At 55.8% G+C, this 21,027-nt stretch overlaps 10 protein-coding genes across 10 annotated transcripts; 5 read left to right on the top strand and 5 right to left on the bottom strand.

Moving 5' to 3' along the window:
- Window positions 1-56: 56 nt before the first annotated feature.
- VTJ04DRAFT_3479 (mitochondrial 54S ribosomal protein mL43) lies at window positions 57-596 on the bottom strand (the record flags this gene model as incomplete). Its single annotated transcript, XM_069361383.1, has 3 exons — window positions 57-348; window positions 420-502; window positions 558-596. 3 exons carry the CDS (start codon window positions 594-596, stop codon window positions 57-59), a joined length of 414 nt encoding a protein of 137 aa, XP_069222000.1.
- Window positions 597-900: 304 nt separating this feature from the next.
- VTJ04DRAFT_3478 (uncharacterized protein) lies at window positions 901-2,958 on the top strand (the record flags this gene model as incomplete). Its single annotated transcript, XM_069361382.1, has 5 exons — window positions 901-948; window positions 1,067-1,682; window positions 1,764-1,891; window positions 1,964-2,069; window positions 2,279-2,958. The coding sequence occupies 5 exons, from the start codon at window positions 901-903 to the stop codon at window positions 2,956-2,958; spliced, it is 1,578 nt and encodes a 525-aa protein (XP_069221999.1).
- Window positions 2,959-4,232: 1,274 nt separating this feature from the next.
- On the bottom strand, window positions 4,233-5,174 carry VTJ04DRAFT_3477 (uncharacterized protein; the record flags this gene model as incomplete). The annotated part of the gene is made up of 2 exons (XM_069361381.1): window positions 4,233-4,881; window positions 4,984-5,174. The coding sequence occupies 2 exons, from the start codon at window positions 5,172-5,174 to the stop codon at window positions 4,233-4,235; spliced, it is 840 nt and encodes a 279-aa protein (XP_069221998.1).
- Window positions 5,175-5,728: 554 nt separating this feature from the next.
- On the bottom strand, window positions 5,729-6,791 carry VTJ04DRAFT_3476 (uncharacterized protein; the record flags this gene model as incomplete). Its single annotated transcript, XM_069361380.1, has 6 exons — window positions 5,729-5,787; window positions 5,857-6,122; window positions 6,189-6,420; window positions 6,507-6,536; window positions 6,623-6,686; window positions 6,783-6,791. 6 exons carry the CDS (start codon window positions 6,789-6,791, stop codon window positions 5,729-5,731), a joined length of 660 nt encoding a protein of 219 aa, XP_069221997.1.
- Window positions 6,792-7,976: 1,185 nt separating this feature from the next.
- Window positions 7,977-12,092, top strand: VTJ04DRAFT_3475 (uncharacterized protein; the record flags this gene model as incomplete). Its single annotated transcript, XM_069361379.1, has 1 exon — window positions 7,977-12,092. The coding sequence occupies one exon, from the start codon at window positions 7,977-7,979 to the stop codon at window positions 12,090-12,092; it is 4,116 nt and encodes a 1,371-aa protein (XP_069221996.1).
- Window positions 12,093-12,132: 40 nt separating this feature from the next.
- Window positions 12,133-12,705, bottom strand: VTJ04DRAFT_3474 (uncharacterized protein; the record flags this gene model as incomplete). Its single annotated transcript, XM_069361378.1, has 2 exons — window positions 12,133-12,248; window positions 12,525-12,705. The coding sequence occupies 2 exons, from the start codon at window positions 12,703-12,705 to the stop codon at window positions 12,133-12,135; spliced, it is 297 nt and encodes a 98-aa protein (XP_069221995.1).
- Window positions 12,706-13,005: 300 nt separating this feature from the next.
- On the top strand, window positions 13,006-14,142 carry VTJ04DRAFT_3473 (uncharacterized protein; the record flags this gene model as incomplete). Its single annotated transcript, XM_069361377.1, has 2 exons — window positions 13,006-13,113; window positions 13,246-14,142. 2 exons carry the CDS (start codon window positions 13,006-13,008, stop codon window positions 14,140-14,142), a joined length of 1,005 nt encoding a protein of 334 aa, XP_069221994.1.
- A 56-nt stretch (window positions 14,143-14,198) lies between these two features.
- VTJ04DRAFT_3472 (uncharacterized protein) lies at window positions 14,199-14,512 on the top strand (the record flags this gene model as incomplete). Its single annotated transcript, XM_069361376.1, has 2 exons — window positions 14,199-14,453; window positions 14,504-14,512. The coding sequence occupies 2 exons, from the start codon at window positions 14,199-14,201 to the stop codon at window positions 14,510-14,512; spliced, it is 264 nt and encodes an 87-aa protein (XP_069221993.1).
- A 67-nt stretch (window positions 14,513-14,579) lies between these two features.
- VTJ04DRAFT_3471 (uncharacterized protein) lies at window positions 14,580-17,265 on the bottom strand (the record flags this gene model as incomplete). The annotated part of the gene is made up of 4 exons (XM_069361375.1): window positions 14,580-14,753; window positions 14,809-16,482; window positions 16,538-16,681; window positions 17,074-17,265. 4 exons carry the CDS (start codon window positions 17,263-17,265, stop codon window positions 14,580-14,582), a joined length of 2,184 nt encoding a protein of 727 aa, XP_069221992.1.
- A 987-nt stretch (window positions 17,266-18,252) lies between these two features.
- VTJ04DRAFT_3470 (uncharacterized protein) lies at window positions 18,253-19,992 on the top strand (the record flags this gene model as incomplete). The annotated part of the gene is made up of 1 exon (XM_069361374.1): window positions 18,253-19,992. The coding sequence occupies one exon, from the start codon at window positions 18,253-18,255 to the stop codon at window positions 19,990-19,992; it is 1,740 nt and encodes a 579-aa protein (XP_069221991.1).
- Between the last annotated feature and the right edge of the window lie 1,035 nt (window positions 19,993-21,027).

The following is a 21,027-nucleotide window of genomic DNA, read 5'->3' as shown; positions in this document are numbered from 1 at the left end:
TGTTACAAGATTCCACCCCAATGTACATTTCAGACCTCCTAGTCTCAACCCCCGCTTTAAACCCGCATACCCTCGCCGTGGTACGGAGACCAGATGCCTCTGACGGACTCGTTGATACTTGAGACGGGCTTGGTGACACGGCGGAGCTTCTCGCCGCTGGCGTCGCGCAGGAGCTCAGCCTTCTTGAGGATCTCAAAGGGCTCCATGTTGCGCACGCAGATAGCCTTCTCACGGCCATTGATGTAGTGGGCGATGATGACTGGGTGCTGGGACGGGCGGGGAGAAACGGTGAACTCGATCTGCGGGTTGGCCGCAGCGAACTTGGGGAGGAGGGACTTGATGAAGCCGCTAGAAGTGGGAGACGGCCTAGGTAAGTACATGCACAGGCTGGAAGAGAGGGAGAACAGGAGAAAACGGACTTCATGCCCCGGGAGCTACCAGCCCAGTCGCAGTAGTGAAAATCCATCTTTTTGCATTGCAAGATGAAGGCTCCGACGCCATTCTGGAGCTCTGTTAGCGCTGGCCCGAATGCGTGTTGGGAAAATAGCGCTTCATACCCTGGCGACAGAGATCTTTTGTATCGCCCTGACCGTCATCGTCGTCGGCGTCGTCCCCAAAACATGATCTGGAGGTTCGTTGCGGGACACAAACCATCAGAAAATGGATCTCGGCCCGGTTCAAACATGGCAGAAAATAAGTGGGGCTGCACTGCCATGATTGGTCATGGCCAGCTCGGGGAACAACTGCTCTTGGCACGGCTCTGCGCACCAGCCGCACTGTGGGACTTCCACCACAAAACACCAAGTCACGTGAATATGCCTTCGAATTTTTTACTTTTCTGCGCCACAACACTGGTCGAAAAGGGTCGTTGACGGACTCCAAACTGTACCTCTAGGAAAAATGGCACTGCATCAAGGTTTCGACGTGGATTTCCAGGATAGCAACATGGTAAGAAAGCCCATCTCGGAGGGTGTTATTTGGTTTGGCACCAGCTCACCGTGCGAGAAATATGCTCAACACCGTGAGAGTACGTACCACGAGTAAGGAGCGTCGCTGATAGGATCAGGCACAACGCACGGACCAGGCGGTGGGCGTTCCTGCCGCAGCCAGCAAGCCAAGCGCTTCCCAAGACGAGCAACTTGACGTGAAAGTTGCCTTTCTGCTTGCTCGGCTCTCCCAACTCAGCATCCACGCCGACATCGCCTCCATCGCGCGCGCAAATCGCGACGCGATCAGGCTTCAACGGAGCTCTGTGGATTATCTGGATTTGGCACCCGACTCGATTTCGAAGCTTGCGATCAATTTTCGTCATCTCAATTTGAGCGCGACCGACCGCGACGCTCGACCGACCACCCCTGCAAACGGCCATCTGAGCCTCAACATCACCAACAATTCTGATTCTATCAACGGCCCATCCATCATGACGGACCGTCTTCCACCTAACTTGCTGGCGCTCTTTGCGCCGCGCCCGCCCCTTCGCTACTTGCCCCCGATCGACCATCCGCCCGAGCAGCGGCGGACCGTCCCCATCGATGGCCTCGCCCAGTTCCTCCCTGCCATGGCAGAGTATGAGCGCGAGTATGAGTACCACCCGACAGAGAGCTGGCTCGAGGCTCGCGATCGCAAGCAACGCGAGAAGGCCGAGAAGATTAAGAAGCTCCTTGAGGAGGGCCCCAAGAACTGTACGTTTTTCCTTCGTCGGCGAACCCTCACCTTGGTCTGTGTGCCTAATCCCAACAGTGTACTGACAACTTATTCAACAGTTAACCCTCACAATGATCCAAACATCCGTGGCGATCCCTTCAAAACTCTCATCGTTGCCCGGCTCAGTTATGAAGCCGACGAAAAGGACCTCGAGCGCGAGTTTGGCCGTTACGGGCCCATTGAGCGGGTATGCTTCCTCCTCCTTCACCTCTCCACTACCACAAACGCTCGTCCGGAAAGAAGTTGCTAACCCAAACAGATTCGTCTTATTCGTGACACCCATGCGCACGAGAAGCCGAACAAGAAAATCAAGCCCCATCGTGGCTATGCCTTCATCGTGTTTGAGCGCGAGAAGGATATGAGAGGTAATGACTTCCCCATTGACTTGATCCTGTCATGCCAGTCGCTTGCTCGGAATCCATCACCTTCACCCCAGGACATGCCATGGCCCTCAAGCTTGCCAGTCCTGTTCCCGATTTTGGATATCCTTTCTCCCCACTCAACGAGTGACAGACTACTTCTTCATGGGTAAGGCGTGACTAACAAGTGCGCATCTTGCGCACTCGCAATTTAGCTGCTTTGGAAGCTTGTGATGGCATCCTCATCAAGGGCCGCCGCATCAAAGTTGATGTCGAGCGTGGCAGAACGGTTAAGGGCTGGAAGCCAATGCGCCTCGGTGGTGGCCTGGGCGGCCGTGGATACACCAAGGCTGCCCCGCCCAGGCACATGGGTCCTGGTGGGTTTGGTGGATTCCGTGGCGGCTTTGGAGGCGGATTCCGCGCCCGTGATCGAGGCTTCCGGGGCGGAGGTGGTGGCGGTGGCTTCGGTGACCGTGGTGGAGGATACAGGGGCGGCCCGCCTGGTGGTGATCGCGGTTTTGGAGGACGGGATCGTGGTTCTGGAGGCCCACCTGGTGCGCCCACTGGTCCAGGAGGTGGTTTCGGTAGCCGTGATGGCCGGGATGGACGCGACAACCGTGACACGCGCGATGGACGTGATGGCCGGCGCGAAGACCGTGGTGGGTATGGCCGCGACCGTTACGAAGACAGGAGCTACCGCGACCGCGACCGCGACCGCGACCGTACCCCGCGCCAGACGGGCAGCAACATGGAGCCCATCCGCCCACGCGAGGGCAGGGAAAATGGTGGGTATGGTGGCGGCCGGGATTATGATCGTCCCCGCGACCACGAGGAATCTCGCAAGCGCGGGTATGAAGGCAGCTACGAAGACCCGCGGAAGCTGCGCCGCTACTAGTCGCTCGCCGAGAGAGCTTCGGCCGCCACGCGCCACGCTGCCCACCTGCGTGTGCGTGTGGTGTTGATCTGTACTGTGTGGTGGGTATTCTTGTATCGGTTTAGTATTTGTTCCCTGTCAGAGTATTTTCCCAGACGACACTTAATTTTTTCCGTCCGTCCCCCCTGGACAATTGTGAGGGTAAGCCTGGGCCGCTCAGGCCCGCTTCCGCCCAGGTGGTACTGTATTTCTCTTCTTTTCTTTTCTTTTCGGCGATCCCTCGTCAAAGTCATCCGGCCAGCAGTCGACCCCTCGGCGGCCATCGTTGCGCCGCAAAGGCGCCAATCGGTTCCGGCCCTGGCTCGCCAAAAAGGCCGGCCTGACGAAAAGTCGACATGCTTCCCCTCCATGGAGGGAGGCTGGAGAGACGAGACATCTAAAGCCACTGGAAGGTAACCTTGCTTTTGTCGTGTATTTATTCACCCGTTGTTTTGGTTTCACGTTGCTTGTGTTGGTTCTGGCACCAGGTAAGAGTGTGAGAAGAAAATGCGAGAAAAAGGAAACGGGTTATAGGGATCGGAAAGGTGAGAATTAAGATACAGATACGACCTCGGAGAGATAGCCACAATGAGGGGATGAAATGGTCATAGGTAATAGCGTTCATGACCCTTCTCCCCTTTCAGGGGATGACGATGAGCTTCGAATGTCAGATTCACGAAGGTAATGGGGTGTGATGAGCAACCAACGAGAAGGAGAGGTGAAAGCCGGCAGATGGGAGAGGTAAGGCTAGAGGTAAGGGATAACGATTTTCTTTTAACTTTTACTTCCTTTCTGCCCTTTGTGTTCGTCTGGGAACCTGGAAGTCAACGGGTCAACAAAATGGATGGCAGTCCTCAGCCCTCTCAAGACCTTTGTGTTGTACATCTTGAATGTAAACAGTGCATTCTCATTCACATATTGTCGTACGTCGACAATGAGGCCCCTGGTAGGACTTGGAGACTCTTGTGTTATTTTCTAATTCTTTCATGTCCACTTGTTGATCTCTGAAGTCATTGTCAAACTTGCGAATCACCTCCAGGTCGAAGATCAATGACATGAACGTCAGTGGTTCATTGTGGGATGTATTCTGTTTCTCTGTTTTCCGCCGACCCAAAGAAACGCCAATAACAAAAATCAAACCCAGCCCAGAGCAGTAGTACCTGGTACCTGTAGCTATGGTATCATGCAAAATACCCCTCCCTATATGCACAGCGAAACCCAAACAAACAAGTATGTCATCTTTTGTCGTCTGTTTCTTAATCACTCTCCTCGTCCTCATCATCCTCCTCCATCGCCTCCCCGTCCTTCTGTCCCCTTCCCTCAGCAGCCTTCTGCATCTGCTTCACCTGCTGCTCCCGCATCTGGCGCAGCTGCTCCTTCCTCTCCTTCCACGCCTCCAGCTCCGTCACCTCGCCGCTCCCCGAGCTCCAATATGCCAGCAGCGCGACACGGAACTCGCTCATGCAGACACTGAAAAGCTTGAGGAGCCTCGTCTGCCGGGCGTCCAGTACGTCGCCTTCGCGACACACCACGTAGCCCGGCTCGGCGCATTCGAGGTGCACCTTGCCCTTGACCATGCGCGTCGGCATGCCCAGGCGGCGCAGCTCGGGCTCTAGGGTGTGCGAGACGGGCACGTCGTGCTCGGCGGGGACCTCGCCGCCCGTGGAGAAGACCTGGCCGGGCGGCACGATGAAGTCGCGGGGCGCGACGGCGCCGGCGCGCGCAAAGTCGACTTGGGTGAGGTTGGCGAAGTAGTCGATCAGCTCTTGCGGGGGACGGTTGGTGAAGATGAGGCCCACGGAGCCCGAGAGGTACTTGGTGAGCTCGTGCAGGCCGTCGGCTTGGGCTTCCTCCGGGGTGGTGCCGAGAGCGCGGGCGGTGAGTTTGGTCTTGCCAAAGAAGATGCTGTAGAAAAGACGGGTGTCAGTTTTGAAAAGTTGTTTGGGACCTGGGCTCATGGTCGCTTTGCGCAAGTCGTGGATGCGATGCCAATGTCTGGGGACGTACCGGCAATCCGACAACTCGTGGCGCACATCTTTAAGATAGTTATTGCGCATATTGTCGACGCTAAAGACGAAGCAGTGCTGGTACTGGGGAATGCACTCGCGAATGTTGGCGAAAAGCTTGTCCTTTTGCTCGCGACCCTTCTTCGTCACTTGGGTGAGGTGGTAGACTCTGGCTCGTTTTGACTTGGGCATGGTGTCGGTGGTTTAGTTTCTGGTTGGGAGCGAGGTGTATCTGGCTTCGGCGAAGCTTTAGAAAGTCTTAGGAATCGGGATTGTAATGTCAATTGGACTCCAGGATGACAAGATCGAATCGTCTTGTCAACAGAATGTGTAGGATGGTGTCGTTGTGGTTGGATCACCGCTTAGCTGCAGAGTGTTGGCTGGGGATTTTTTTCTGCCACGGAAATTTTGGGCGGTGTCGCACCGGCCCCGCTCCCGTGTGTGGGGTTGAACGGCCCCGGGCCCACCGGCACATTTCAGGTTCGATGAATTTGGATCATGGGTGAGGTGTATGGAGATTGCACATCTCAGCACATCCTATGGAAGAATTTAATGGAGTACGGTATTTGAAGCACCAGGTAGCAAAAACATGAAGTGCTTATTCTTGGCAATGTATTCAAATTTAAAGACAGGACACAACGTCCAGAATCTCTGAAAACTGCCCGGGTTAGGGTTATGTCTGAAGTACGAACACCAATTTCATCTCACCTCGACCTTGGAGGTACTACTCGTAAGTAGGTAGCTACCTACTGAGGTGTCCGCTGATCAGGATGACGACCTGGACATGATTCCAGCGATGGGATATCTGCAAATGGGTGAGCTTTGCACAATATCAAGGGGTAACTCACTATGAGCATCCAATGGAGAGGCCCACTGGAGTCTCGGAGCGCCCTGACTACCGAAATTAGGCCCGGGACCTGGAATCGTGGGAACGAGAGTGACTCAGATGGTCGGTGTTTGTTCTGCAAGAGGTCGGAAGTCGGGGCTTGCAAGGCGCCGATAGGGTCACAGGACAGTGTTGGCGGCAAAATGCCATTGACATTCTTGCCCTTTGCCAATGACTCTTCTCGGCTGCTCCGTACTTCCTCGCCTTTTTGCTCAGGAGCCGTGTCCGGTTTCCTCTCGCATACTCGGATCTGCCTGTGAAGAATCAGGAGAGGGGTGCATTGTGGGCGCACCGTTTTCAAGCATGACGTATGTACATACGTCCAAGTCTCCTGTGGTACAACGAAGGACCGAGGAGAGTGCCCCAAGGTTCCCAAGAAAAGCCAAGGGAAGAGCCGCATCTCTCCGTGCCCCTGGGACGGATGGCCCCATTGCCAAGGACCCAACCACGGCATCTTATCGATAGCCGAGGTGTGGCGTTGGTGTTTGACGTCCTGTCTGTCCACGGCGAACATGGTGCCCGATTTTGACATCAATTGCTGGTTCTTTGAACCTGGAAGTTGCTGTAAAGCATCAATTCGCACGAGAGAGATGTTCCCTCCCGATTGGCCCTCTTACAGACCAGACGGCAAGGCATACATCTCCAACTTGCGACGGCAATCGGCGAGGCTGTGGTTACACGGCAGATAGTGGTGTGCGCCATCGCTCAGTTAGCCTGGTTGATCCAGTGTCGTGGGAACACAGGGTTTACTTACTAGGTACTTGAGCCCCCCGCTGGAAAGCGCATCGCTGTTCAATGAGTCCTGATGACACGGACCACTGTCATGACGCGTCTCCACCATTGTCAGCGGTTTTTGATGTCACAAGACTCTTGGTTGTTCAAGTGATATTGGTGGTGTTGTAGAGGTTGCTCACCGCGCCCATCGTCTGTTGGTTTGTCAGCAAAAATTTCCAGATTGACCCCCACAGAGATCTTCGAGATGATCTGGTTGCTCGGAAGGGTTTCCAACTTGGTGGCCGAGGTCACAGCGGGCCGGCTTCTCTCTGGATCCGGCATGGGCTGACGGAGATGGGTAATTTGCGGGTGGAGATCGGGCCAAGGATACGGGGTTTCGCTGCATCTGGCCTTGCAGATGGATGACGAGCGTTGTAGAGCAGAAAAGCCATGCATCAAAGTGTGAATCATCTGGACGCCTACCTATGTACACTTCCTCAAGACATGCTGCAAGCCAGCCACCAGATCTGCAAGTGGCGTCCCAACAGCGTTCATGGTTGCGAGTCCAAACGGCGAAGGCGCATGGAATTGGCTAGGGGTTGACAAAAAACGGGCCAAAGAAGCGAGGAAACGGACAGGGCACTCGCATCCATCCGAGCCTTGCCAAATTCGGCCGAGTGACACCAACACCAAAGAAAGAACAACGTGAACAAGGAAGGAAGGAAGAGAAGCAACGCTGGTGGGGTGGGGCTTCCAGGCCGTTCGTTCAGTCTTCCAGCCTGTTGGTCCTGCCTGTTCCTGCCCACGCTTGCATCCATTCCGTTTTCCCTCCCACCCACATGGTCCCCCGCTACGGAGCCCCGACTAGCATCAACGGGGAATGGCCACCCCCAGGTTGCACATCGGACCCTAAGAGTTGCCCGTCCACCGACCCTCGCTTTCGCTTGCATCCGGGTCCTACGTAACTATCGCCGGCCTACGGGTATTTCTAATGTGCGAGTATCCTGCTCGGCAGATCTTCTGTTTTCTGTCCCTTCCGCCTTTCGCAATTATTGTTTGTCGTCTTTGCTTGGGGACCTAACTCCAACAGCTCATCACTGAGCCGGATTGACAGCGATTGATTTCCACACTCCCCTTTATCCCCATCCACACGTCACATTTCAGGCGCCCCTGCCCCTGGATTCCAGCCTCGCCGATGAAATCCATAGCGTGACGTCAAGCCAGACGCCTGTCTTACGAGGGGAAGACGCGACAATATCTGAGCATCAGAGAAATCGGCAACAAATATTTTAGCCCGACTCGGGGCTGTCCCACGACGTCGGGTCCATCGTCCGAACTCTTCGTCACCCGCATTCCCAGTCGTCCGATCTTAGGGATCAACCTTATCGGCCATCATGGCGCCGGATCCGAGCTCAGAGAAGGCTGCGGCGCCGACACCCGCCGCCACATCCACCACTCCCGCCTCACATCCGTCATCCCACGGACATAGCTCGGCCTCGGATCTTAATCAAAACGATTCCGAGACACAGGTCGCCAATAAGCAAGAACCTGTGAACGAAAATGGTGTTGCTGACTCCAAGGAGACGGGGAAGGGGAAGGAACCCAAGCGACGCGACACCGATGTCTCTAGCAGCACCACGGTGACCCCAGATCCCTTCGCTCACCTCCCCGATCACCAGGCCAAAATCCTGCGTGACCAAGTCTATACCCCCCAAGTTCGCGTTGGCGCTGCCACCCTGTACCGCTATGCGTCGCGGAACGATCTGCTCATCATGGCCGTCGCAGCCATCTGTGCCATCATTTCGGGTGCCGTGCTTCCTCTCATGACCGTCATCTTTGGCAATCTCCAGGGCACATTCCAGAATTACTTCACCCCCGAGGAACTCTTACCCCCTGGTACCAAGAAAATGACCTACGACGATTTCACCAGTGAACTCAACAAGCTGGTGCTTTATTTCGTCTACCTTGCCATCGGCGAGTTCGTCACTGCTTACGTCGCCACCGTCGGCTTCATCTACACGGGCGAGCATATCACCAGCAAGATTCGCGAACACTACCTCGCGAGCTGCGTGCGCCAAAACATCGGCTTTTTCGACAAGCTCGGTGCGGGCGAGGTCACTACTCGAATCACCGCCGACACGAACCTTATCCAAGAGGGCATCTCGGAAAAGGTTGCGTTGACCCTTTCCGCCATCGCCACCTTCGTTGCAGCCTTCGTGATTGGTTTTGCCACCTTCTGGAAGCTGACCCTCATTTTGATGAGCACTGTCGTCGCGCTTATGTTGTGCATGGGCAGCGGCTCGCGCTTCATTGTCCGCTTCTCGAGACTCAACATCGCTGCGTACGCCGAGGGTGGTTCCGTTGCTGAGGAAGTCATTAGTAGCATCCGCAACGCCGTCGCTTTCGGCACCCAGGACCGCCTGGCCAAGCAATACGATGTCCACCTCACCCGCGCCGAGGGCTGGGGCTTCAAGCTCAAGAGTGTTCTGGGCATCATGGTTGCCGGTATGATGACGATTATTTATCTCAACTACGGTCTCGCATTCTGGCAGGGCTCGCGCTTCTTGGTCGACGGTGAGACCACCCTCAGCAGGATGCTCACTGTCATGATGAGCGTCATGATTGGAGCTTTCAATATCAGCAACGTTGCCCCCAACATGCAGGCTTTCACCACCGCCCTTGGTGCTGCCGCCAAGATCTACAACACTATTGATCGCAAGTCGCCCATCGACCCAACTGAGGAGGGAGGCCGCAAGCTGGAGCACGTCGAGGGTACCATCCGCTTGGAGAACGTCACGCACATCTATCCCTCGCGCCCAGAGGTCACTGTCATGCACAATGTCTCCCTGACTGTGCCCGCTGGCAAGACAACCGCTTTGGTTGGCGCTTCAGGCAGTGGCAAGTCGACGATCATTGGCCTCGTCGAGCGGTTTTACTCCCCGGTGGAAGGCACCATCTACTTGGACGACGTCGACATCTCCACATTGAACCTCCGCTGGTTGCGCCAACAGATTTCGCTCGTCTCGCAGGAACCCACCCTTTTCAGCACCACAATCTACGAGAACATCCGCCACGGTCTCATTGGCACGTCTTGGGAGCATGATCCCCCCGAGTCACAGCGTGAACGCATCTACGAGGCCGCCAAGATGGCCAACGCCCACGATTTTATCATGGCCCTCCCTGAGGGGTATGAGACAAACGTCGGTGAGCGTGGTTTCCTCCTCAGTGGTGGTCAGAAGCAGCGCATTGCCATCGCCCGTGCGGTCGTTTCGGATCCCAAGATTCTCCTTTTGGATGAGGCCACCAGCGCCCTTGATACCAAGTCTGAGGGTGTGGTCCAAGCTGCCCTCGAAGCTGCCTCGGCGGGACGTACCACCATCACGATTGCCCACCGCCTGTCGACCATCAAGGATGCCCACAACATTGTCGTTATGTCACATGGCCGCATCGTTGAACAGGGTACTCACGATGAGCTCCTCGAAAAGCGCGGCGCCTACTTTAATCTCGTGAACGCCCAAGCTATCGCCACTGTCAATGAGGAAGAGGATGAAGAAGCTGAAGACGAGGTGGAGCTGATCCGCAAGATGTCAACCCGCAACAGCGTGAAGGGAGGCGTCGCTTCCGCACCCGAGGATGACCCCGAGCACATTGAGAAGCTGAATAGGACCCAGACTCAGCGCAGTCTGAGCTCCTTGGCTTTGGCGAAGCGGAAGCCGGAAGCTGACGGCAAATACAGTCTCTGGACGCTCATCAAGCTCATTGCCAGCTTCAACAAGGAAGAATGGAAGCTCATGTTGGTCGGCCTGTTCTTCTCCATTATTTGCGGTGGCGGCAACCCGACCCAGGCTGTTTTCTTTGCTAAGCTCATCAGCGCACTGTCGGTACCGGTGACTCCACAGACCATTCCGCAGATCCAAGACGACGCCTCTTTCTGGTCCCTGATGTACTTGATGACGGGTATTATTATGTTGATATCGTTTACGTGCCAAGGGATCGCATTCGCCCGGTGCAGCGAGCGGCTCATCCATCGCGTTCGCGACCGCGCATTCCGGACCATGCTGCGCCAGGATGTCGAGTACTTCGATCGCGACGAGAACTCTGCGGGCGCCCTGACTTCGTTCCTTAGCACCGAAACGACGCATGTGGCCGGCCTCAGTGGATCGACGCTGGGCACTATTATCATGGTGGTTACGACGCTGGTGGCGGCCTGCACTGTTGCGCTCGCCATAGGCTGGAAGCTTGCGCTTGTCTGCATTGCTACCATGCCCATCGTCATCGGGTGCGGTTTCTTCCGGTTCTGGATGCTCGCACACTATCAACGGCGGGCAAAGCGCGCCTACGCTACCTCGGCCAGTTACGCCTCTGAGGCCATCACGGCCATGCGCACGGTGGCGTCCTTGACGCGTGAGGACGACGTCTTGAATCAGTACCAGGCGTCCCTGGCGGCCCAGCTGAAGATCAGCGTAATCTCGGTCCTCAAGTCGAGCCTGCTTTACGCCGCATCGCAGTCATTCATGTTTCTGGCCTTCGCCCTGGGATTCTGGTACGGCGGCACGCTGATCGCAAAGTACGAGTACGATATGTTCCAGTTCTTCATCGTCTTCTCGTCCATCATCTTCGGCTCGCAGTCGGCCGGTACCGTGTTCAGCTTTGCCCCGGATATGGGCAAAGCTGTCGAGGCAGCGCGCGACCTGAAGGCTCTTTTTGACCGCAAACCTCACATCGACACCTGGTCAAACGAGGGCGAGCGTGTCGACGAGATCAGCGGATCCATCGAATTCCGGGATGTGCACTTCCGCTACCCTACGCGGCCCGAGCAGCCGGTCCTGCGTGGTCTCAACTTGAGCATTTCGCCTGGCCAGTACGTGGCACTCGTAGGTGCTTCGGGCTGCGGCAAGTCCACCACCATCGCCCTGCTCGAGCGTTTCTACGACCCGCTTTCTGGTGGCATCTTTGTGGACGGCCGCGAAATCAGTAACCTCAACATCAACGAGTACCGGAAACACATCGCTCTGGTTTCTCAAGAGCCGACACTGTACCAGGGCACCATCCGCGAGAACATTCTGCTGGGCTCCCCGAACAATGTGTCGGAGGAACAGATCCGCTTCGCTTGTCAAGAGGCCAATATCTACGATTTCATCATGTCCCTTCCTGAAGGTTTCGACACAGTTGTCGGCTCCAAGGGCGCTCTCCTCAGCGGCGGGCAGAAGCAGCGCATTGCCATTGCTCGCGCGCTCATTCGCGACCCCAAGATTCTCCTTCTCGACGAGGCCACGAGCGCGCTGGATTCGGAAAGCGAGCATGTCGTGCAAGCTGCGCTGGACAAGGCCGCCAAGGGTCGGACAACCATCGCGGTCGCCCATCGCCTGAGCACCATCCAGAAGGCCGATATCATTTATGTGTTTGACCAAGGCCGGGTGGTGGAGAAGGGCACGCATTCCGAGTTGATGAAGAAGAATGGTCGGTATGCGGAGTTGGTGAAGATGCAGAGCTTGGAGAAGACTGGGTGATTGCCTTGAGAGAAGCGAAAAAGCGAGCAACCTGGGCTTCTTATTTTGATTTCTTTTCCTGTCGGCGTTCTGGGTGTAAAGGTGATGCATTGATAGACAGCGCATTGGGAGTGGATGTACGGGATACCCAACCCCCACTCTGGAGAGATGATGAGCCTTAAGACATAGGGAGTGTGACTGGGACAGACAGTGTACACTTAGAAAGAATAATACTGTAAAAAGTACATACAAATCAATAATGATAGTTGAAGGTGTAGAAATAACCCCCCCTGGGCTGGTCCGTTTGGACAGTACATGCCCCTCTGGAAAACAAAGCGTTGGTTTGTTCATACAGTTTTACGTGTTCAAGCTTGACGAAACCCAACCATGACCGGCGGCGAGATGATCCTCGGACTCGGTGTTGCCACCGAAGACCCGTCTTTTTGACCCCACATTCCCGCCGTTTCTGTTCGCCATCGTTCTCTCGTCCGGCCATTTCCAAGTTGTTGCCTGAAAACTGCCCGACGCTGTTCTGGACGAACAAGGCAACAGGGAGCCCCTGCAAGTTGCCTTGTCTGAAGTGAAGTTGAAGCCGTGGCTGAGGCGTGAAGTTGACAGCTGTCTTTTCCTTCATGGTGGACTTGTTGATCCAAGCCAGCAAAACCACGGCTCTTTCCTGCCCGCCTTGGGGAGCTTGAAACTCTATTCGCTCCTTATAGGAGTGCCTCTACCCACAACGATATTTCGGCATCGACTTGCGGCCAGCCGACCATCTCCTACGAACCGACCATCCCCACATTTACACTGGATGGTGGTTTGATATCGGATTTGACTCTCCGGTATTCACTCCATCACTGCTGCTTGTTAATCTCACTGGTTCATCCCACGGAAATTTCATCAACCACTCTTGAGGACAGCCTTACACACGGTTACCATGCTGCTCGACTTGAGTTCCGCAACACTCCTCTCGCTTCTTACCTTGACAACCCTCCCTCACAGGGTGGTTGCCAGGCGGCCGAAAGATGCCATCTTGCTGTCCGAGGTATGTCTGTCTCATTTATTCAAAAGAACTTAAATCGCTGCCAAAACTCCACACGGCACCTCGCCCGTCACTATCTTCGCACTATTTCGCCATCGCCATTCCGAACCAAAACAAACTAACCCAACCTCCTAGGTCGAATCCATCACCCTAACCCACCCCAAGAAAACCACCTCGCGCCGCCTCCCTCCCATCCCGCAGCTCCGTTGCGTCTCGCACCCGCGCCTGTGCGCCCTCGCCGGGCCCGTCCGCACCATGCGCTGCACCAACCAAGGCGCCTCGTACACCTCGCAGGACATCCAATGGGCCTGCACCGCCTCGCTGCCCGCCTCTCTCCGGCTCGACAGGACCGACGTCATCTGCGAGGGCTACGACTCGGCCGACGACGTGTACGTGCTCAAAGGCAGCTGCGGCGTCGAGTACACGGTGCGCTTGACCGAGTACGGGGCGGAAAAGTACCCCGATCTGGTCGGGCTGGATGATGACGGGGGGAGATGGGGCAGCGGGGCGGCCGGGGATTGGGCTGGATGGGTGTTTTGGGCCCTGTTCATCGGGGTTGTCGCGTGGATGGTGTATGGGGCGTGTGTGAACGGTGGGAGAGGACGGGCAGGAGGAGGAGGGAATGGGGCTCGGAGACCTGGCGGGGGAGGCGGTTGGGGAGGAGGAGGTGGTGGTGGATGGGGACCGGGCTGGGGACCTGGGGGTGGTGATGACAATGATCCGCCGCCTCCGTATCCCGGCACCGGACCTGGATATGGATCGAAGTGGTCATCGGGGACTGGAGGAGCACAGGGTCAGGAAGGATGGAGGCCTGGGTTTTGGACCGGCGTGGCGAGCGGTGCGGCTGCTGGGTATATGGCAGGCAGACGGGGCCAACAAAACAACATGAACGACAGCAACCACTATCGCCGGGGTGGAGGGTTCTGGGGAGATAATGGTGGCGGTTCAGGCTGGGGAAGTGGGAGGCCGTCCCGCTCGGATCCAGGCCCGCGACAGGAGAGCACTGGATATGGGTCAACACTTCGCCGCTAAAAAAGCCATGATGATGATTGCCGACCCCGGTCGACGTCATTGGTATTGGTTGTACAATGAGGTATCTCGTATATCGGGTTTACGGGCGGATTCGTGGTCGCATCAACGCTGGTTATTATCCTACTCCGACAACAATACATCGTGGACCGCTACTTGCTTGCGAAAATGAAAGTGCGTCGTCTCTGGGCGACAGACCCATGCTCGACGTGCTCGATTCGACCAGTCATGGCGCGCCTACTCTCACATCACTAGATTACAAGTCGAGTAAATCCAACAAACGTCCGCTCATGCACCCATGCATGCCATTCGTGGTGAGGCGCGCTCAGCTCGGCTCTGCCGAGTCTGACCGTCACCCATGCAGCGTGCCTGAGCTGCCCCTAGTCCATCATCATGTAAACCCAAGGTACGCAACGAGAGAAGAGAAAGAGGTTGTTGACTTAGAGATGTACCGGCATGGCGTCGGACCGATCAAACGCTTTGTTGCAGCTGGGGCACTTCCTCATGCGGTTCGCCAAGCGATCATCCACACAATTGTTGCAGAAGACGTGGCCGCACCCCTTCAGAGTGGTGTTTTTGAAGTTGCTCCGGCACACTGAGCAGATGACGAGATTCTGAGATCAAGTTAGCAGTTGAACGGCATGCAAAATTCCGGGCTAACAAACTCACCCTCAGCGCCTCTTCCTCCTCGGACGAATTGCTCTGGCACTTGAGCTTCCACCGTTGGCAGTCTTTTGTGATTTCCTTGACATCTGCCTTGGTTTTCTCAAGCTCTGTCTCCGCCTTGAGCAACTGCTCCTTCAACTTCGAGAGGTCCGCATCCCTGGTCTTGACCAGGTCGTTAAGACTTGAGATCCGAGATTTGCATGAGTCGGCCTGGCTTCTGGCGTCGCTGGCGATGTGCTCGAACCGCTTCCTCTCCGACTGTGCCGTCGCGATTTCCTGCTTCAGGGCGGCGATCTGTTTCTCGAGGTTGCCAATAAGAGCTCGGTTCTGCGTCTCGACGTCCTTCAGCTGCGATATGATCTCGGAGCTCTTGTTGTTTTGAGCCCTCAGTGCCCGGATCTCGTTGGTCCGAATATCCGCATCCTTGCGCACAGCAAAGTACTTCTGGTCCGCCTTGCTTTTCTCGGCCGTAAGCACTGCGATGCGCTCTTCAAGCGAGTGCAAATCCATGACCTTGCTGTGAGCCAGCGCCATCGACTTCCGGTACGATTTTTCGAGCAGCGGAAGTTGCTTGTTGTTCAGGTCATCGTACTCCCTCGACACCTTGAGAAGCCGTTGCCGCAGTTCCTCGACCCCAAGGTTCTCGATTTCGGGATCCATTTCCATCATGGCCGTATCCTCGGTTGGTCGTAACCGGTCGAGCTCCGCCTCGAGCTTAGCGATGCGATCTGCTTGTGTGTCGGCAAGCTCCTTCAGCTGTTCCCGCGACTTCCTCTCCTGTTCCTGGAGGGCCCTGAGCTGCGTCACCTCCGCAAACAGCTCATCTCTCGTCGCACGGATGCGGGTGAGGTCACTGTCTTTTTGCTGGATTTGGTCCTCCAATTCGAGCGTGGCCACCTGAGCCTCTGCTTCAAGTTTGGTCTTCCAGTCCGTCCTCTCGCCGCGCAGCTTCTCAGCCTCCTCACGTAGCTGCTTATTGGTCGCTTCCAAGTGGTTGATACGTTGGATGAGGTCCTCGGTCCGCTGTTTAAACTGCTTGAAAAGCTCTGTCCGCGCGTACTCCTCATCCGTCGTCGTTTCCTTCTTAATCCTGAGGGTCGAATTTTCCTCGATCAGCGCCTTATTCTCCGCGAGCAGGGCTTCAAGCTGCTGTTTCTGCTTCTCCACGACCGCCGTAGCCTCTTGGTGCTTGAGCTTCAGCGCGTCATATTCGGCGCTGCTCGCGCCAGAACCTGCGCCGTTCTCATCTTTGGAAGTGTGGTGGGATGTTGAACTTGCTAGCGCCTGCTGCTCGAGCTTCTGCACCTGAGCACTCCTCGCGCGATCCAGTCGCCGTTCCGCCTTAATGACTTTGAGTGTCGCCTTATCGTACTGCTCGGAGAGTGATGCGTTCTGGGCCTCAAGCCGGTCGACCTTGACCATCAGCTCTTTTTGTTGGGCAAGGAGACTTTTGACTTGAGACTCGAGCTCAGCTACTTCGGGCTTGACTGGTCCGCGTGCGCCGGCGAGTCGCTTCAATATCGAATCAGTCTTCGACTTGAGGATCTTGCCTTTGTCGGCAAGATGCCGTTGGAAGTCTTTACTGTCTGTGAATGCGAGGGCTGAACCTGGTGACGGACCATCCGCAGTGGCTGAAGGAACTGCGCCATCAACGAGAAGCTCGATTTCTTGCAGGAGCTGAAGATGATTAGCAACGGAACCGGTGGTTTGCGCATGCGCATCAGCAACGTACCTGCACCACCCAAGCATCTATTATCCGGATGTGGTCATCGTGATCGGTTGAATTCTTTTCCAGTTCTTGGACGCGACTCTCGAGGTTGATCTTCTCGCGCTTGTACTCAAGCATCTGCCGGTAAATCGCACCTTTTTGATATTGCTTTTAACGCTCAGTCAGCCGACCCGTCGCCTAATTAGGACTCGGTGACGATCAGAGAGCGGAGGAATGATGGTGTTATTATGTGGGCGTTGTGAAAGAGGAAGTATCCTGGGAGAGCTGGGGCATGCTGTTGCCAGCAAGCCAGTCATTAGCCACGGTCAAGGCAAGGAAGTGCTGCATGAATCATCGCGTCGGATGTCCCGAGCCCGTACAGGGACGAGCCACGACAAACCGGCGCGACGGCGGCATCCCGCCTGACCAGGAGCAGGATGTGGTTTGCGTTTCGGGAACTGGTGAAAGAAATGCAATGACAACGACTCGAGCACGCGGGTAAAATCCATGCGGCTATCGCGATAGCGTGGCGACCACCGCGTAAAGGACAGACAACTCACCTCAATCCACGCCTCCTCTTTCATGTCAGCCGAGTCGTCTTTGGACCGGCTACCACCATTAACGGCCTGTCGCTTGCTCGGCGGGGCGGCATCATCAACGGCGCCCGACGCCGGTCTCTTCCTGTCCTCCATCTTTCCCAGATTGAAGGCAGCAGGACTCAGCAGCTCGGACGGTGAGGTGGAAATCGGCATCAGAAGGGCGAGGCGACGAGAGGGGAGAGCGAAAATGAGAGCCGAGAGCTGGAGGCGATCAAGGGGCGAGATAAGGAGTCAAGAGAGGAGGAAAAGTTGAGAAAAAAGCGCGGCCTGGAAGGCCAGAACGTAATACAAAGTCGCGCGTCGCGATGGTGGAATAAACAAGGCGCGCGGGGAAATGAAAGAAATTTGATGGGATGAAGGCAAGAGGCCAGATGGTGGCCGTGATGCGATGGAAAAGGAACGTGCGTTGTTCGGTTTTGGGGAAACGACGAAGAGAGGGACGAGAGAGAACGGATCCTTTCGCGGTTGCAGGGCTCCACTCAGAGATCCACCTTTCTCTGGTCCACTGCGCTGCTTTCTGCTCTCGGTGCTGCTTCGAGCGAGGAGAGGAAAGTCATTTTCGGCTGCGGGCTAACACGGGACTATTCCCATTTGGGGTTAGCGTCACTCCCGACTCAGCGCGCTCCCACGAGCAGCGCGAAAAGCCCCACTTCAACTCTTTGACTTCTGCCTTTTCTCTTCGTCACATCGTCACGATGGTTTCATGTCAATTCACCATTTGGAAACCGCTTTTTTCCGCAGCATAACCCAGAGCCGCGGCGAAAAAAAAAAAAAAAAGACGTCTACATTGGCTTCTCCTTGCATTGTCTCCACTGTTAAATCCCCTTCTTCAAGAGTTGACCAGGCAATGCGCGGCTGCGCCTTGGTTGTTGACAAGCATCGACAACACCTGCGGGGCAACACCATAGCGACAATATGTTGAACAAAAAATCTGCTTTCAAGCCGAAAGCCGCCGTTCGACGGCCAGGCCCTGTACCGCCAACACAGGGCTCCCAACGTCCATCAACCACACATGGCTCGACCGCCACCACGCCTGCTCCTCAAGAGCTGTCATCACAGCCTCCGGCCCCTGCCCCGCATTCTATCCCAGCCGAAAAGGATGTCCCGACGACCTCACAAGTACAAGACAAGGAAGTCGAAATGGCCTCGACTATCCAGTCACAAAAGGCCAGCGTTGTTTCGACTTTGATAGTGCCGTCTACAAAAGGAACAGATAACACATCCACAACCCAGCCTACAGAGCCGTCGAGCAGCAAATCGGCAGAAGCTGAGCCCGTCCATGTCCCCATCCAGCCGGCCACAGAGCCTCACGGGCCCAGCGCGTCACAACAACAAGTATTAGTCGACTCAGCCGCGGCGAAGCCCTCTGCTTGCGATCAGGCCAGAGATGCGACAAAACCTGTCGAGGCACCTTGCCTTCCGGAATCAACTGCCTATGTTGACAAAAGCTCTGCTGAGACTGAGACTTCGGTTGTTGCGCCAGATCCCATACCGATACCTGAGACTCCTCAAGCTGAGCAACCTCCTGTAAATGAGCCTTCGCAGGTAACTCCAGCATCCACAGTACCCGCAGTTCCTGCATCTCCCGAGGCCAGCGAGGCACCCCGGCCAGACACGTCGCATCCTGCAGAAACCGCAGCTCAAACGGCCAAACCAAAACGAGCAAGGAAACGTACAACTCCCACAACAAACACCGAGGACTCGGGCGAACAAGGCGCTGGGACTGCTTCACCGAAGCGCTCGCGGAAAAAAGCTGCACCTGCAGCACCGGGTGAAGATGGGCAACAGCGGGCTGCTCCCAAGCCTTCACGGACTCGGAAACGGGTGTCGGCCGAAGCCAATGGGAATGCGGAACAAGACGGCGAGACAAATGGAGAACAACCGAAGAAGAAGCGACGCCCTCCACGAAACCAACGCCAGCCCACACCTCCTGATGCAGAACATGTCGAGATCGACGTCACCAAAGTCAAGATGGCCGACCTTGCCAGGGATATGCACATTGGAAAAAAGTTCAGCCTCCACGACGAGCTTATGCAGCGCGAGCGTGAAAAGAGGATGCGCTACAACGAGAAGAGGAAGCGGCTGCAAGCAGGCGAGGACCCTGACGGCGCTGCCGCGGGTGAAGCCTCAGCCAACGCATCTTCTGACCCCAACAGTGCTGCACGATCTACCCCCCAGTCTTCTGAAGGTGTCTCCGCGAAAACTCCTGCCACAGAAGCTGATCAGGTGGAGGGGGAGAACGAGGAAGGCCGTACCTCCCGTGCCCCCATAGGCGAGACATACCAGATTGTTAACGGACAGATCGTGCTCGACCATCGGTCGTTGCAGGTTGATCGGCACGCCCGTGCGCGCGAGGAAGCAGACCAGCTTGTCGAGGTCGAGGAAAACGACTTCACCCACCACACAACGACCGCGACGTACCTCCGGCGCAACCTCAAACCCCAGCAATGGACCGACGAGGAGACGGAGCTCTTCTACAAGGCGCTCGCCGCATTCGGCACCGACTTCGACACCATCAGCCGCATGTTCAAAGGGAAAACCCGCAAGCACATCAAGCTCAAGTTCAACCGCGAGGAGCGCGTTAACCCCCAGCGCGTTAACGCCGCGCTGGTCGGCGAGAAGAAGGTCGCCATGGACATCCAGCTGTACCAGCAGCACACTGGTCAGGAGTACGAATCGACCGAGGCGATTTACGCCGAGCAGCGCCGCGCCGAGGAGGAGTTCGAGGCCCGCCAAAAGGCGCTCGAGGACGAGCAGGCCGAGGAGCTGCGCCGGAGGAAAGAGGAGGTGCTTGCCTCGCTGAGCAGCGCTGCCGAGGGCGGGAACAAGGGTCGTGGAAAGGGACGGAAGAAGAAGGCTCCGGTTGTTGTCGGTATTTGATGACAAGCCCGTTCAAGGATATAGACAGGAGATTCATGGGTAATGAATGGGGCGGTTGGTCCGGGATCATTAAATTGGAGAAGGAGGATGGTGAATTCTTACTCTGGGTGGCTCCTAGAAGGTTATGTCAGTCGATGTCTTTTGATACCCATTATTTTATGATCGATGCGTTTCATACCACTTCTATAGCCCCTCAGTTGTGGCTTAGTGTGTTAAATGCAAGGAATGTACCTCGGAGTAATTAATAGGGCAATGCGTTTATCTCAAATTATCTCCTTTCTTTGCATGACTGTGTGAGAAGTCAGGATTTTCGAGTAGCCTTAGAGCAGGAAAACAAGGCTCGGCACTGCTTTAATCTTGGTCAATCGTAGACTTGCTATATTCCAGAGCAGCTACTGCTACAACCTTTCGCCAGCCGTACTCTGACCGAACAGGCGACGATAACATACCACAACACGAAGCTGGGGACAACATCTCTTGGCTTGTTTCAAGTTTCATACATTTACAGGCGTATCACCACTCCCCTGAGGTAAACAAAACCCCTAGGTACACATCAAAACAAACCACCAGAGGAAGACAAATTGAAAAAGGGTAAACCGAGACGCAAGTCCTTGCCAGGTTGTTCCGTTCTTGGAATTCAACGCTTCATGACGAAAAGAGAAAGCCAACACCACCCCCCGTACCCATCCAATTGCCCGTTGCTTGACCGTTGCCATTGCCATATTAACCCCATCCAGTTAGTCGAGACACGAGCCGGTAGTGTCCTCACTACCACCACCACAGTGCTCACTCCTACTGCATCTGCTTCTGGTATTGGTGTTGGTATTTGCTTCGCTCGTTCTCGCCCCATCCATTCTCATCTTTGCTGGCACGCAGTGAGAGCAGCAGACCCTGTCTCCGGCCTCCTCTTTTGAGGGGTCATGACTGTCTACCGAGCTCAAATCCACGGCCGGGCTTAAATTTCACTTTCCCATATCCCCCCTCCTTTCCCTCCGAAAGAACGAAAAGATCAGCGCAATGTCCCACGAAAAGCCG

The sequence above is a fragment of the Mycothermus thermophilus genome (assembly GCF_041956435.1).
Source record: "Mycothermus thermophilus strain CBS 625.91 unplaced genomic scaffold VTJ04scaffold_2, whole genome shotgun sequence".
In the NCBI taxonomy this organism is placed as follows: domain Eukaryota; kingdom Fungi; phylum Ascomycota; class Sordariomycetes; order Sordariales; family Chaetomiaceae; genus Mycothermus; species Mycothermus thermophilus.
This window is presented reverse-complemented; position numbering and strand designations above follow the sequence as displayed.